Source organism: Ricinus communis, chromosome 1 (assembly GCF_019578655.1).
Source record: "Ricinus communis isolate WT05 ecotype wild-type chromosome 1, ASM1957865v1, whole genome shotgun sequence".
In the NCBI taxonomy this organism is placed as follows: domain Eukaryota; kingdom Viridiplantae; phylum Streptophyta; class Magnoliopsida; order Malpighiales; family Euphorbiaceae; genus Ricinus; species Ricinus communis.
In genome coordinates, this window is record NC_063256.1 from 2,894,524 (window position 1) to 2,910,601 (window position 16,078).

At 32.0% G+C, this 16,078-nt stretch overlaps 3 protein-coding genes across 6 annotated transcripts; 1 reads left to right on the forward strand and 2 right to left on the reverse strand.

Annotated features, from left to right (window-relative positions):
* The first annotated feature begins 1,065 nt into the window (after window positions 1-1,065).
* Window positions 1,066-4,538, forward strand: LOC8264542 (protein YELLOW LEAF 1, choloroplastic). 2 transcript variants are annotated; one of them, XM_015728159.3, is made up of 5 exons: window positions 1,066-1,215; window positions 1,509-1,584; window positions 2,316-2,527; window positions 3,163-3,241; window positions 4,068-4,538. In XM_015728159.3, the coding sequence occupies exons 2-5, from the start codon at window positions 1,533-1,535 to the stop codon at window positions 4,265-4,267; spliced, it is 543 nt and encodes a 180-aa protein (XP_015583645.1). In that variant the 5' UTR covers window positions 1,066-1,215; window positions 1,509-1,532; the 3' UTR covers window positions 4,268-4,538. The 2 variants fall into 2 exon arrangements, with proteins under 2 accessions (XP_015583645.1, XP_015583638.1); XM_015728152.3 differs by lacking the exon at window positions 1,066-1,215 and having other exon boundaries at window positions 1,233-1,584.
* Window positions 4,488-7,511, reverse strand: LOC8264543. 2 transcript variants are annotated; one of them, XM_048376630.1, is made up of 5 exons: window positions 7,421-7,452; window positions 7,082-7,356; window positions 6,843-6,964; window positions 5,173-5,346; window positions 4,488-4,775 (listed from the first exon to the last, which is right to left on the reverse strand). In XM_048376630.1, the coding sequence occupies exons 2-5, from the start codon at window positions 7,307-7,309 to the stop codon at window positions 4,673-4,675; spliced, it is 627 nt and encodes a 208-aa protein (XP_048232587.1). In that variant the 5' UTR covers window positions 7,310-7,356; window positions 7,421-7,452; the 3' UTR covers window positions 4,488-4,672. The 2 variants fall into 2 exon arrangements, with proteins under 2 accessions (XP_048232587.1, XP_015583262.2); XM_015727776.3 differs by having other exon boundaries at window positions 7,082-7,511.
* Window positions 7,512-10,631: 3,120 nt separating this feature from the next.
* Window positions 10,632-15,696, reverse strand: LOC8264544 (single-stranded DNA-binding protein, mitochondrial). Of its 2 annotated transcripts, XM_015729105.3 has the most exons (5): window positions 15,110-15,696; window positions 14,572-14,798; window positions 12,675-12,775; window positions 11,147-11,234; window positions 10,632-10,941 (listed from the first exon to the last, which is right to left on the reverse strand). In XM_015729105.3, exons 1-4 carry the CDS (start codon window positions 15,371-15,373, stop codon window positions 11,155-11,157), a joined length of 672 nt encoding a protein of 223 aa, XP_015584591.1. In that variant the 5' UTR covers window positions 15,374-15,696; the 3' UTR covers window positions 10,632-10,941; window positions 11,147-11,154. The 2 variants fall into 2 exon arrangements, with proteins under 2 accessions (XP_015584591.1, XP_002511990.1); XM_002511944.4 differs by having other exon boundaries at window positions 10,632-11,234; window positions 15,110-15,694.
* Window positions 15,697-16,078: the final 382 nt, after the last annotated feature.

Consider the following 16,078-nt stretch of genomic DNA (forward strand, 5'->3'; position numbering starts at 1 on the left):
ACTGTTCACCCCATGTATTTGTCCATATTATACTAGTTATCCTATAACATTTAGAAAAATATATATCTTTTCATTATTCTATTTTATAATTTTATACTAAAAACCTCTTCCATTATAATTTTTATTAAACAACCATTAATTAGGTTTTGTTTTATACTATTTGTCCCTTGATCTTTGGTGAATATACAAATTACCTTTTATAGTTTATTTATTATACCCCATTGTCTAATATTTACACAAGAATCAATTTTAGTGTTTGTACAAAAATAATTAATTAGTGTTCTTTAATTATTCTAATCTTTAGCATAATAAAGTTTTAATCAAATTTAAATATTTTAAAAATATTTAAATTAATCAAAATATTAAAAATTTATATAATTTAATTTTATATTTTTGAAATAAAATAGACATTATTATTATTATTATTATTATTATTATTAATTTTATTACAGTAAATCTATTGGCTTCCTAAGTTGATTAATGCAACATCTAAAACTAAATCTATTGGCTGGTTTTGAATGGATTAATGCAACATTTATTGAGTTCATTTTGCTTATTTTTTCACACCCAAACTAGATTGTATGTTAATCATGATTAGAACTAATTTTGTTAGTCATTTCATATTTTAAAAATTAGACAGATTTCAAGCATAATTTTATTTAACACTTAAAGTCGGTTTGAGAAAAATTTATATTTAAAAATATTTAAAATTTAATAACCAATGGATTTTTTGTAATTTTAAAAATTATTATTTATTACACTTTATAAGTTATGTAATCACTAGTAAAATTTTAAAAAATATTTCGAGTAAGAAATTGTTCTAATAATTTTTAATTATAAACGAAAGGAGGAATATTCAAACTCGAGATCTTGCTCAACAATGAAATTAAAACCGTGATTAAAAATTATTATTAATATTTAAAATCAAGATAAATATCGTTTATCGCCCCCATTATTTTTTTTCGGTCAAAGCCCTCTCTATATTTGAAATTTCAATCTCTATCGATACTTACACGATTCAAGTGAAGCCCGACTTTCAAATGGGCTGAGATTTATGGGATAAAAACCCGATCCAGTTTTAACTCTACGCGACCCAATAACCAGGACCGCCTTCGTTTGTTTGCAATTTCATTTGTCAAAAATATAAATACGCCCTACTACAAAAATTCTCTTCCATTTCGTTAAAATTAAATAAATGCCCATACTTGAGCTAAGGTGAACACTCAATTTTTCGTCTGTTTTCTTGTTGGTTTACAATTTAGGGTTAACGATTGAGTATTCAATTGTGTGTATTTTGCAGAAATACTAGTCTTTTTTTTTTTTTGATTTGATTGTGAAAAAATTGAGAGCTTTTGGTTGTAATCCTTTTAGGTTTTTAGGTTTGTTTGTTTATTAAGTTGGTTTTTTGTTTAATTTCTGGGTCATTTTAGGAAAATTGATTTTTCTGGAAAATAATTGTGTTTGTTAATTTCTCTCTTCTATAAACAATTAATTTCTAAAACTCTTAGGTTAATTGTTGCTTGGGAATTGAGATGTTGACATTGACTGCAAGCACTGTTGGGAGCCTGCCTTTGGTAGCACCAGGTATGTAATGTTTTATTTAATTTATATCACTTGGAAGGTGTAAGTTACATATGTACTGACTAAGGTTTTTTCTTAATTCATACGCTTTGTGAGCATGTTTGATGATGGAAATGAATGTTTCTGGATGTGTTGGTGCGCAATCAGTAGGTTCATAGCTTTAAACGTGTCTTGGTTAGGATCATTTGTACTATCATGAAGCTTGGATGCGGAGCGTAATTGGATAAATGGATAAATGTTTGATGTAATTTGTTCTTACAAACTAAAAGATTATGTTGGAAGTGGAGACTGGAGATGAATATGGTTACATCTTTTTTCTGCTTGATCTCCGTGACTCCATTCCTCTTCTATGTAGGGTAACGGTTGCACAGACAAAGCTGAAAAAGAAAAGATTTTTGAAATTGTAGCCATCCTGGATTTTAGAGTTTGGTTTGGTTTAATATTGTTTCTGTTTAATGGTTTGTACTGGTTCTCTCTTCCTGGGAGATTGATCTTTTGGTGACATTACCACTTATATGCAATGTATGAAGAAACTTACTTTTAACTCACCACTTGTAAAGTTATATGCAACCTGCAAGATACTTTTTAGGTGCCTTTGATCGAGTTTCTTTCTGAACAAACATCCATCATGTTTATTGTCATAAACTTGAATTACTACTCAGATTCATTGGATATCAATTTCATATGCACAATAATTTCTCTCTTCTGATTTTAGACCCTGCTACTGGATGCAGTTAGACTGAGGGTTGGATGCAAGGATCGAATTAACCAAACAGGCTGCACTCCTGTCTATGTATCTTTGCAGTTTCAAGCTTGTATTCAAACTGGGTTTAAAAAGCTTTCACTGACAGCACCAATAGGGCTTGGCAAGCAATTACGTCCTATTTATGGAAGCAAATATTCGAATAGAAAGCTATCTGATTCTATAACATGCTTTGCTGCTGTGGTGAGATTAAGTACTCTTACTTCTGTATATGTATTAATGTTTTTGGAAGATTTCCCTCTATGTTTTGTTATATATCTCAAATCTAGGAGGTTCTAGTTATTTTCCATCAACTTTGAAATAATTGGACTCTCTCAGTTTCTTTTGTATATTTCAAATGTAGGAGGTTCTAATTCTTTTCCATCAACTTTGAAATAATTGAACTTTCTGTCCAAGATGCATGCATTTCTGAACTTTCATTGCTTTAGTTTATTAAGATGTGTATGTTTGAACAACCATGAAGTGGAAGAGTTGGCCTAGAGTTCAGTTTGTTGACCGTCTATTATGTCAAGCTTAGTTCTCCTACGTCTGGATGCTTATACTAAAACTTCCCAAGGGCAGCCTTAATGCCATAGTTTTAAGGAAAATTATAGTAACCAAGTTGGTAGTAAACAAATAAAAGAAGAAGAGAAAAGGTAAATGCTCATTTCAGAAAAAGCCATGGGAATACAAGGGGTATATATGTATGTACACATATTGTAAAGTCATATACACATGCTTTACAACATTTGCATATTCTGAAAAAGCTGTCTGGATGATATTTGGATTTGATGCTTTTGAGTATTATAGAATTTTATGGTCTTAACTCTCTGCTGCAGAATGCTAGATGCTCTGCTTCAGGGCAAACTCAAACAATTACCCGTGAGGCACCAACAATCACCAAGGCTCCTGTTCGAGGTAATTTTCATATCTATTAAGCTGAAATTGCATGTTGTAGCTTAGCAATTTTACCTCTGGCTCAAACATCTACCATACATCATAGTAAGCGTGGTTTTAGCTTAGAATTCTCTATGTCCCAAGGAAGTTTGCATATCTACATTGACAAATTAATTGGCCTATTATGTTGAGCTGCTGGCTCTACCAATCTGCTGTTGTACAAGGTTATGGCCATTTGTTAAATTGGTTGGCATGGATGGTCAACTTCATGCCTAGCTGGAACTGTTGTTTCTAACCATCTGCCATTATGACTATGTGATAGCTTGTCTGGGTTTAGCTACAATCTCTTTGAATTTTTTAAAGGCATTGTAGTAAACCTGTTTTGTGTTTCACTTGGCCATGCTGTGCCCATTGCTTGGGTTGGGTCTGTTCAAATAGTACACAATTGTGCTAAGGATCAATTCTATTTGTTAAGTTGCCACATCTGATCTTTTTTAAAAGAATAAAAATAAAATTAATTACTTTAATGCATGATGAAGTAAGATTAGGACCTAAGATATTTTTGAGCTAGAAACTCTCTTATAGGCAAGGGTGGTGGTACTTGGTCTTCAATGGGGTAGACTCCTTGTTAACATAGGTTCAAGGGGCCGTCCAATATATCAAAATCAAAAACATAAATTGACATTTTGGTTGTTTAGATCTTTTTTTAATTGAGTTTCTCATGAGCACTCTTTTTTTTCCCAGTTGCTAGTTCTATGATTGCTGTTGAACAATTAATCTTTCTATAATAGATTTTTTCCCCTGTAAATTCATGTCTTGTTTAAGATGGCTGACAATTGCATTTCAGAACCAACTAAGACACCGAAACTTGATGATGGTGGACCTGGGTTTCCACCTGGTGGTGACGATGGTGGTGGAGGTGGTGGGGGTGGTGGAGGAGGCAACTGGTCAGGCGGATTCTTCTTCTTTGGTTTTCTTGCATTTCTTGGCTTCTTAAAAGATAAAGAGAGCGAGGAGGAGTACCGGGATGGTAGTAGGAGAAGATAAAAAAAAGTGCATTTGGAGTCTATATATTTTTTGGGCGGTTTGATTCATAGATCATGTTGTATTCTTTTTGACCGACTCACAACTTTGGAGTAGTTGAATGAGATAGACTAGAAATCAACTTATCTTTCATGCTTCACCAACTTCCAGTGACATAATTAAATGATGGTTCAATGTTTTGTGCAAAGACCAAGGCAAATATAGTCTTTCGCAGCACCCGGTATTTGTAAGCAAAAATAGCTATTCATTTGTCAATTCCACTATTCATTTTGTATATTGAGGTTTGATGTTTGTGAGACAATTTTAAAAAGCTAGAGGCCAAAGGCCAGGCAGCCATGTCCAAGAATTGCAGTAGCTATGATCAGCATAAACTGTGTGCAGTTGAGATGATATCAACCATGCTGAATTTCAGGAGCCACTCTTCCTTCTCGACTTCCTCCATCTCCATATTACTAAGGATGGATCTGGGCAGATCTTGTATGGAACCTTTGGTGGAGGAATATCAGGAACCCTGCAAAAATCTCAAGCTTCAAGTTTTTGCTATAGAAACTAGTCTCTAAACATATTGGAAAAGAAAAAAAAAATACAAAAAATTAAATGGTGTGGAACTTGTAAAAGACAATGATGAACTCCATTTAACTTTAGTTTGGGCTTTTCATTTTCATTTATTTTTTTAATCCATTTTTTGTCCTTGCTTGATGAATGACTATGATAACCCATAAAAGATGTGCTAAACTGATAGAGATGAACTGGTCTTTGTGGGGTAGGTAAATCATGCATGTGAATAGTTTACATCTTTGGTCATCAACTGTTGGAAAATAAGACAAACTTAACAAATAAAGAAACCGGTAAATAATGCATTGAGAATGTTAAGAGGAAGTGACAAGGATTTATATCTTTTGACTTACTTTAATCTAGCAATCTCGATCTGTGAAAAGTCCATGTTGGTTGAACTGTCTAGAACTACTGTTCTTGGTGCTGGTGTTGCTTTGGTCTTCAATGGTGGTCTTGCAGGTGGCTGTTTGATGGCAAGGATTTTGCAATTTAAGTTGTTTGCGTTATTGTTGTGAGCCATTGCCAACCTATACAAACAAAGGGGTGAAAAAAATACATTGATCTGAGTTATTTCCTTAGCTAAATAATGCAGAATAGTTTACAAGGATCAATGCATTTAATATATTATTCAACATCATATCTAGGATGGGTTCATGAGCAATTGTCTTTATGCTATTCTCTAGAGTAAAAATAAAGCTTTAAAAGAAGATTTGCAGATTGCATGATTGATTTTGCCTTGAAACAGCTATTGATTTCCCATAAGAAGAGATGGGTACATATGCTGTCTCATGTGTATACCTACCAAGGCAGTGAAGCCAATTATGCAAAGGATGCTTTGTCTCAGCATACAATACCATTAATGGGTAGAATTGGGCAGTAATAATCAAAATTCTTCTGTTATAAATATGCAAGAAATAGATACAGTAAATCAATTGCATAGAGTGGGGTGAATACAAATATCATAAACAAAAGAAGACATGTAACATTAAGTGTCAGCAGCATATGTTTATGCATCACCTGGTATTAGAAGTTAGTTTGTGCTAAACAAATGATGATCTGAAATTAGTTTCATTTATTTATTTATTTGTTAAGACTTGAGAGGGGCCTATGAATTTTAAGAACTTGACAAAGGGAAATTTCTTCCATAAAGTGTGTTTTGGAACTTGAAAATAATGTAAGTCAAGGAATCCACTTGTTAGTCATCATTCACTAACAAAACTGACAACTGCCACTCTGCTACGGACCATTTCCAAAGGTGGATCCCAAAAGCACTCTTGGCCCTTTTCACTTCTATGGACATGTCACGTGCTGTCCCCATGGTTCTTTATAGCTAATGTCTTATCTCAGTCTCACTCTCTGCTCATTCAACCCCACCTTCTCTAATTCTCCACTATTCCCTTTCAGGGTAAGAGATAAAGAAACATGGTTCATGATTTCATGTTATGACTGCCTTCAACTTCAACTTCTAATCCCAATAGCAAAACGACCTCCTTGTTGGTCCTTTTAGTAGGCATCTTGATTAGTTTTTAAATATATGATCACAGGGTCCAATCCCTTAAATTTGACCCTGCAATTGAATGTAGGAAACAACCTAAGCACCATCAACCAATTGACCAATTCCTTAACCTTATATGTACTTTAAATGAATCACTTAAAAGAGGCCAAAATTTATATCCTTTTTTCTTATAAACCTAATACATTAGTAGGTTGATGATCATCTCAGATGGGGTACTGATCTACCATTATTAGACCCGATAAGGAGACAAAAAGAGCCCCTAGCTAATTTAAGGGCTCCATCCTGAGCTCACCCTATTGGCACAGCTGAATCAAATAATAATCCTATCATCATTACAACTTTTATGAGCATCAATTCAAAGACATTCTGACTTTATATACGAAAAAGGGTAAAAAGGGTAAAATCCATCCCTGAATATACACATATAATATCGATCAATTCACTTGCCAAAATTGTAATGAATTAGCAAATAAAAGAAACTGGAAAGGACATAGCAAACTTACTTACTTGTATAGAAAGCTGTGGTCATGGAGACCAACAACAAGAGCAAAAGCACCAATCTCTCTAACCATAGCTGCGATTCTTCCACCCTCTTCATCCCCTTCTGTTACTATAATCTCAATATTTGTCTGTTGCAGCAAAAGAAAAAATTACATATATCAGTGATCTTTGATAATAGATCAAAATTTATCAAGAAACAATTGATAATTAAGTCATTTCACAATAATTATGTAATACTAGATTACATTAAAGAAGCTGTTACATATATCTCTGAAAGAAAGAGCCAACTGGAAGCCTTTCAAGCGAAGCAGCCTCAGTTTTTTCTTGCTTCTTGATGTTGAATTTGAAGGAGAGAAAACATGAAGAAGAGTTATAAGATCACCATAGCGAAGGAAGTTGTCAAGTGCCCACTTAAATGCTGTTCTTGCTGCTTCTACATCTTCTACTACTACCACTATTTTCCTCACATCCATTAATCCTATTCTTGATCTCTCTCTCTCTCTCTCTCTCTCTCTCTCTCCCTGACCTTTTTGTTTCTCCCTTTAGAGTCTGGTTTCTTGCAAATTCATGTTAACTCTGTGAGTTCTCTCTCTCTCTCTCTTTTAAAAAAAGTTGGTGTTTCCTTTTGGGGTTGTTTGTGTGAAGTGATGCAAATGTTAATTATATAAACTTGAGGGGTTATGAGTTGTCTCTGTTTCTATCTTTGAGTTGCATGGGACCAAAGTCTGGAATGGTGAGTGTCAACCAATGACAAGTTTACTTGAAAGTTTGGAAATTTTTAAAACTTTATAAAATATTGATTTCTTTTTTGGGGAATTACATATAAATTTTGGGTTTTCTCTATGGAAATCTTAAAATCTTTATCATGAGATTTAATTTTCAAATCTTCTGGATAAAGGTAGTAATTTAAGAATGGCTTTTCTTTGAAAATTAAAATAAAATATTTTTTCATCCTCTTTTGCATATTGAAAACTCACAGAAAACTGTTATCAAATTTAAATAAATGATTTTCTGAACTGTGAGACTTTAATAAGTAAGCTACTAAGTTCTCTTTTTAACACTGGAAAGAGAAATCATAAAGACTTATACAAGTATTTTATTTTATCAGATAATTATATAAGAAGTTCTTATTGGGTAAATTTATTATTCATTATCATGATAAGTAATGACTAAAAACAAACACTACCCTATGCCATATTTGACATCTAAATCATATTAGTCAATTTGGCAACTAGAAATAACATGTAATTCATTACTGAAGGGAAACACCTTATCTAATTTGCAGGAGTAATACAAAAGAAAATTCTAAAGCTTCAGTTTTTCGAAATGACAAGGCTTGTCATATTATGTTAATTTCCACCATTAAAAGCTTACAGGTTTTTCTTATAATGGATAAAGAAAAATTGAAATTAAAAACTGAGGAAGAAATGACATAATGTAAAAGAAAATGTTCAATATTTGGATATGAAATTTTCATTACTGAGTCATGGTTGGTTATAAATAATAAATAATATGAATAAATTTTTACCCATTTGACCCACAATAATTTTTATGTTGATGAAAATGAAAATGATTGAAAACAGCAGCAAATTGATTTCCTAATAAACCCAACTCACTCACCCAAAATCTTATTTAACAGTTAATTTTTTACCAAACCCAAGTTTTTTATGACAACAAAATTGATGTGTTTCCCAAAGAACTAAATAATTAAATAAAAATAAAAGACAATTTAGTAGGTTAGTGCTTTCATCATGTATCTAACTAAGCTTCTTCTTTCTTTCTTTTTTTTCCCTTTTGTGTGTGTGTGTGTGTTAAGTGCACGTAATGGGTGATCAGCCACGTTTGCAATATCAATTATTTAATTTTAGAAAATTTAATATATATAATATAAGTTCTCTTTAATATTGAGTATATATCGTATATATATATCCCAATTATTTATCTTTCAAAAATAATATCTAAAATTTTGATATTAACATGTTGGAGTAATGACCTCATGAACCTCGACCGTATCTATATCACAATCTTAATTATAAGGGGTACACTGCCCTCTTTTATATTGTTTAGAACAACTAAATTTACATTTTCTATTAATTTTATATCTTTAATGATGTTTGATATGAATGTATTTCATACATTTTTGTGAAGTATATTTGCTAATTTATATATTAAGATTTTATTTCATTCGATTTTTACAGTAAAATATAATTAAATTAAATTCTATTAATTTTTTCGAATAAAATGTAAATTTATGAGACTATTTCTGTTATAATACAATTATTCTTAATTTAAATATGTCTTTCTATTAATTTTCTCTTAATTCATCTCTCATATTTCTTATTTGTTTAAATATAATAATTTTTTTTTTAAAATAAAAATCCTATATTGATTACATATCACAACAAATAAAGGAATTTTATCTATAAATGGATCATCCATAGGATCTAAATTAAATACAGTGTAATCTTATTTTATTTTAACCTTATTTAGTGGGTTCCTTGCATGCATGATATGACTTGAATGAAAATACACTATTTAAGAAAAAGAAAGAAAGATTGGTGTAGATGCAATTTATAATTTTAATAATGACACTAAGAGAATTTATATTCAACATTTAATTTTAGATATATGTTTTATACATATATTTTTTTACATTAAAAATAAATTTTATTTACAAATTATACATACAAGTGGTTGAGCTAGAAATGATGAGATGAAGATAAAATTATCTTCTAATTGCATTTTCTAAGATAATAATAATGTAACTATAAAAAGAATGTGTATTTTTGTGTTATCAGTTGTTAATAAATTGAGAATACAAAGCATTTTTGGATTAAATAAATTTGGTTGGAAGTCATTATTGTAATAAATTGATAACATTTTTATGGTCAATCAAAACTTATATCTGTTATTAGGATGTTTTTCGTAGATGAGGCGTGCGGGTCAACGTCAACGTTTTCAGATTCAAAGTCCAAAATGCCCCTCGATCACCGCCAACGCCAACGCCAAGTGTTCCATTCTCTGACTAATTGTTATCAAAACATCTATAGAGGCTGACAGAGGAAATGCAACACGTGTACGGTTGTTATGGCCTGCTGCCATACCTTGTAATTTTTAGTTGATCTAGCGACGACACTAAAGCCGCGGTGCCGTCAGTTAGTTCTGTTTTTGTGTCGTTGGCACCTTCTTGCTTGTCGTATGTATTTAGCACATCATTTTCTGTTTATTTGGGCTTTTATATTAATCAAGGCCGTCGCTGCCGTGATTTCCATTTTCCAGATTAATTTATAAATTATTTTTAAAAACATAATTTTTATGATAAAAAATACCTTAAAAAATATTTGAGCACAAAAAATAAAATATTTAATTTAAATTTAATACTCTCATTATATTTTATAAACATAATTTTTTTTAAATTTACCAATAGAAAAATAAAAAATACAAATATCAATTATATAAAAACTAGCAAATACAAAATAGAATATAAAATTTAACTCAACCAACCCCTATTTTATATTTAAAAATAAAAACCAAATGCATATTTAATCAGCTAAACTTTATTCATTCGGTCATTTTAATATTTTAACTTTTAATATAACCTAATAAATACCTCAATTTATTTTTTTATGATATTTAAACACTTTTAATATATATGACTTCATTCAATACATACACATATATTACTCATAAATATTTAAATATTATTAGAAAATAAAAAATATTTATGAAGTTATAAAAATAAAATTAGAGTGTTTAATAAATTAAACTAAAAATTAAGATATCAAAATGACTAAATAATCAAAATTGAAATGTTTAAATATGCATTCTGCCAAAAATAAATAGTGCATCGGAATATTATCTTATAACAAGAAGACTTTAAAATAATTACTGTTTGAAACAGAAAATAATTGCATAGACACCCACATGTGCAGCTTCTCTTCTCTTATCTCTGTGTGTGTCTGTGTGTGTGTGTGCACATCAGAAAAATTTTATATAATCGCAGTGGCACATTTCAGTTGTCTTGTCAAAATGCTTCTCCTAACCTGGAAAAGTCCCAACACCAGCAGCCTCACAGCTACTCATAAATCATTTCCTCAAACTTTTCCTGCTTCCATAGAACAAGTCACGTTGAAACAAGGACATGTAAAACTAGGGCAAAATAAAGTAAAAATACCATTTGCCAAGCATTTGGCGACAGAAATAACCATCTCCATCTATTATCACTGCTATCTTTGAAGGAAATTCCAAAATAATTACAAATGAGAAAATAGGCTTTTCCGTTAAAAACCACCATTCTAGTAATTTGCTACCTCTGCTCCTAGTAATAGCCAAGACCTTTCAGTTCTTTGGAACTTGCTTCCTTCTCATCGCCACCTTTTGCCAAAAACACAATCCGACCTGGAAAGTTTACTTAACAAAAGTTAATCTAGCAGTCTTATTAGGAACTATCAATAAATTGAAAATAGTGTTCCTTTATAGATAAATAAAAACAAATAGTTTAGGTCTTGTAGACAATCAGGAGACATGCTGGTCAGAGAAACAATCCTAGCAGAACTTAATTCGATCATTAAGCATGTGGAATTTGAACCTTGAAATTAGTTATCCAAACCAAATGCTTGTACGGTCCAAATTCAAGGAGACACAAATCTTACTCTATTATTTACTTGCCTTTGACATCGACTCCGCCAAACAACATACTTTTAATAGGTTTCTATTCCTCTCCTTCAATCAGACAAGGAAAACTACAATGCATTATCAACAACCAATTAACACAATTCTAACAAGCAGTAGGGATATAAATGAGTCGAGTCGAGTTCTAAAGAGCTCGAGCTGAAGCTTATTCTAGTGGAACTTGAGCTTAAGTAATAAATTTAATTTTTATTTTATTTTTTTAGCATTTAGATTATTTAATTATTACATCTAAATTAATTAAATAATTTTATAATTGTCAATATACATGTGACCATCAATATTTATATAAAATCATATACTTTTTAAATATCTATCATACATATAATCAAAAAAATATCTTTGTGAGATTGTAAGTTCAAACCCTACTCTCCATACAATAGTTGTATTGCTTTTTAAGCCTAAGCTTGATTAGACTCTTGAGTTGGCTCGACTAGATTACACCCCCCCTTAATAAGCAGCATTCCGAACATGACTTCAATTTGGCATGAGGAAATCTATATTCCATCTTCAATAAGCAATCTATCTATTGAAAACAAAAATATGTCTCTCTTTCACTGTCTCTCTCACAGACACGAACAAACACACAGCTAAAGCTGTTCATATTTGCCAGGTTTTGGCATATCAAAAGGGATTGTATAATGAAGCTCTGGGATCAAGCAGGTAGCGATTTTGACCCTTCCAATTAATTGATAATTTCAGGACTTCATCCACTAAAGATAAACAGACTACAGAGTCACCACACTGCCAAATTACTAGGCCAAATACCATATATCATGGACGGTTAAAAGCCATAAAGATAAAAGCTGCCTGAGAGAATAACCAGTACCATTCTCAAGATGCAACAAGGAAGTTCAGCTTTAATTTAAAAAAAATAGCACTTCACAGCCATCTTTCCCGACAATGTAATAGCAGTTTTGTTTTATCAGCCAGGATATATATCAATGTTTATAGATAGGTATGAAAGAGAGTACATGGCCATCTTATCTTCATCATTGAAGTTAAATTATCATTGAAGTCCCAATTCCTAGGCTAACATTAGCAAGAGCAACAATAAATAGATAATTACATAATCGCCTAAGACCAGATTATTTTACTTCCCATCATCCAGCAATTCAAATATAGAAAGACTGAAGGTAATGAATATACCATCTTGACGAATAGCAACCTCTCTTATGCGCCGTACAAGACCAGTTATCGGATCAGTGAAGACCTTGGTCTCCAGATTCCCCTCAAGATACATAATTGATCTACATAAACCAGAAAATTAAAGCATTGCTGCCGAAGTCAGGAATTGATATAATCAATAGCAAGTATTAGCAGTGCCCAAAAGCCAAGACAATTTGAATATCGGAAGAGAAAGATCATCATTTCACTTCAATAACAACATCAAAAAGTTCCCCAACAATAGAAGGTTAGGTATTTCAATTGTTCTTTTTTTTTTTTTAAAAAGAAAAGAGAGGCAAGGAAAGAGGATCTTTGAATACAAGAATGAATCATTGCAATATACAACACAGAAATGCAAATAAGCACTCAAAAAGCCAGTGGAAAAGCTCAATTGCATCATTTTGGCCACAACTCAAGCTACTAAACAAATGGTCTACCATGATACGAGTCAAAATAGCATTAGCATTGCAGACAGCTAACATAATTCAGCAAAATATAAAATTATGAAGAAACAGCACCTATAAGAAATGATGCAAAAAGTTGAGGATATTCATTACAACAATTCATTCCAAAATTATGTAGAAACACTGAAACAGCACCTATAAAAAATGATGCAACAAGTTGAGGATATTCTCAGCATTTAAACATTATCTTGATTTGAATTTTAAGACCAACACATCATGGGGCTTCAGCTGCTTTTCAGTATGTCAAATCACAGCAATATCTTTACCCATCTTTCACTACGTAAAACAAGTAAATCGACTATAAGCTATTTGACATTAAAGATTGATGAAACAAAAATCTCATATCTAAACTCGGAATCACTCCAAAGGTTAAATTTGCATCACATCATCCCAAAAAATAACTGCTGGAGATATTTGAAATAGTTCTCTAATCCATTATATTGGTTAGTTAAGCTCTACAACTTAAAGTAATCCTAAACATTTTGCCCACTCCTAAATTTTATGGTACTTCTATTATTTAATGAAAATATCCCCAACATATAAAAATCTAGTCCTGCTCCTACATATGCAAATAATAACAGAAGAATACTTTTACATATGGTTTATAAATAATAAAAGACAGAAAATATCCTAAAATAATTTGAATAAAACTCCTTTTTCTATTTTTCTGTATTGCTATTGAATAATACAACACTACAATTCTTGACGCCATTATACTTTTTGACTATATTCCTATTTCTTTTCAGCAACCCAACATAATCCTACTGTTCGTATCTAATAAAAAACAACATAATCCCTACATTACATACAGGGCATCAAGTGTACTTTGTCTGAATTCAATCTGACTGACCACTAAACAATCTTTGTAACCTACGAGCTCTCCATAGTCGATCAAATCATATATAACCAATCACACTCAGTACACTAAAAGTATCATCCTTGGTGTATATAGCAATTAGCAAAATCAATGCAATGCTGGACGTCCAATTACAACGATCTACAACTCACACAACCATACAGGTCCATGCCCAATGAACACCTTCTAAGTTTCCAAGTCGCAGCAGTTAGACAGCAAGCCCCATGGTCCAAATCACTCATGCAAACAGATAAAACAAATAATTCCCAATGATGATGATCCATCACATGCTGCTTTATTAACGCAATGCAAACTCCAATATAAATCATTAACATGGCCTATCCCATTATTGCAAAATATTAGCAGGTATCTGGAGAAGAACTTTACACTATCTGCATGATAGTCCATCACAAAATAAAACTTATATTGAAATGGCTAATGGTTTTAGTCATTCTGTCATGTGATAGTAAATTACTTGCCATCCTTGTATACAGAATCAAAGTTTTGAATCTTGGGTTCATGTGTTTGCTACATAATTTTCATTGGCTTAAGAGCTTACCCAGGTAAAAGGTGCTTCATAACAATACTCCCCAGTCTTTCAGGGTAAACTGAAACGCGATGCCATTGAACAGCACACCTATTTGCATATTCCCTTGGCTCCTCATTCTGCATTGGCCTTCGATTATTGCGAATTCCACCTGTACCTAATGAGAACATAGTGACGCTCTTTCCACTCCTCAACTTCTTCTGCAATGGACTCTGCCCCACCTGCCCCACCAATATTGCCTAGAAAGCCGCACATAACAGAAGTCACCAACCAAAATCCTAAACAAATTTGCATTTTTATACATTTAATCTTTAGCAAAATTTAGCACACAATACACTAGCAACATTTTGTATTTGCCTCCCATCCATAAACTCAGAAGTCATAAAAATGAAATAAATCACACAACATCAAACGCATTTAGTATGTATCACCAACAAGATAAAGATACAAAACCCACTTACTAAAAATCATTAAAAAAAAAAAAAACTAGAGACAGAAAAGTAATCAGAAGCAGTTTTCATTTCTAGATTTGGGGTTGAAAGTTGGAAACCTTATAAACGCCCAAATCAAGGCCATTCTCGAGTGGCCGTTGATAGACTTCTCGCTGCGGACTAGACTCTGGCGGCGGTGGTGATGATGTGGAAGATGGTGATTGTGTTGAGATTGAGTCGGTATCCGAATTATGAGTGGATTCATCTGAGTCATGCTCTTCTTCGCGAGAGGAGAGATTGCCAGTGCAAAAGGGTTTAGAAAATTTAGAAATCTTGGAGCTAGAAAGAAGGGAACGACAGAGTCTACGCGAGATATTAGCCATTTGGTTTTTGATGTTCTTAATTTTTCTCCAAGACCTTTTTCTCTTTTTCCTTTTCTTCGCGGCTTAGAGTTAAACCCTACTTACTGATTCTGGCACACTAGCATTTCCTCTGCTTTCCTTTTGTTTTTTCTTTTATTTCTCAATAAAGCTACGGCCTGATTTATTAAATTTAATGCAGAAAAGAAGGGGTTATTTACGATGCAAATTATAGTGTTTAAAAATAAATCAACACTACCTTAATTTTTATTTAAGAATCTTATCTATTTACCATTTTTCTTTCTTTCTTTTGGGTTGCATACGAGTGTGATACAATCTTCTATAATAGGTTTACTAATCTTTCCCTTTCATGAATGTGATTCAATCAAAAGTGAATCTTAGAATTTGAAAAAGGAGGTTAGATGAGAGAGGAATAATTTCTTTATTCAATAAGCTGTCTATCCTCGGGCAAAAGAGTGGCAATATATCTATTACAGTCTTTTGGCAGTATTAGCCAGCTCATCATTTCTCATAATAAAATAACTAATTAATAATAAGAAATAGAAATAATAGGTAAGGTAACTAACAACCCAAAATGACACTCTATGATTCTAAACGACATTGCACTCAATTTACTCATAACAATCCCTTCTCCTTAGAAAACCTTGTCCACAAGGTTAATACGAGGATATCTTTATTGAATGTCAAAGTAACACTCCCAAGTAGGTT

Coding starts and splice junctions, on each gene's coding strand:
- LOC8264543 (XM_015727776.3), bottom strand. CDS start 7,309: ATGGATGTGAGGAAAATAGTGGTAGTAGTAGAAGATGTAGAAGCAGCA. Junction 6,965..7,081: donor TATGTAACAGCTTCTTTAAT/GTAATCTAGTAT, acceptor TTGCTGCAACAG/ACAAATATTGAGATTATAGT. Junction 5,347..6,842: donor GACCACAGCTTTCTATACAA/GTAAGTAAGTTT, acceptor TTGTTTGTATAG/GTTGGCAATGGCTCACAACA.
- LOC8264542 (XM_015728159.3), top strand. CDS start 1,533: ATGTTGACATTGACTGCAAGCACTGTTGGGAGCCTGCCTTTGGTAGCA. Junction 1,585..2,315: donor CCTGCCTTTGGTAGCACCAG/GTATGTAATGTT, acceptor TACTGGATGCAG/TTAGACTGAGGGTTGGATGC. Junction 3,242..4,067: donor CACCAAGGCTCCTGTTCGAG/GTAATTTTCATA, acceptor ATTGCATTTCAG/AACCAACTAAGACACCGAAA.
- LOC8264544 (XM_015729105.3), bottom strand. CDS start 15,373: ATGGCTAATATCTCGCGTAGACTCTGTCGTTCCCTTCTTTCTAGCTCC. Junction 14,799..15,109: donor TTGATTTGGGCGTTTATAAG/GTTTCCAACTTT, acceptor GCGGCTTTCTAG/GCAATATTGGTGGGGCAGGT. Junction 11,235..12,674: donor GGTTGCTATTCGTCAAGATG/GTATATTCATTA, acceptor TAAACTTTCCAG/GTCGGATTGTGTTTTTGGCA.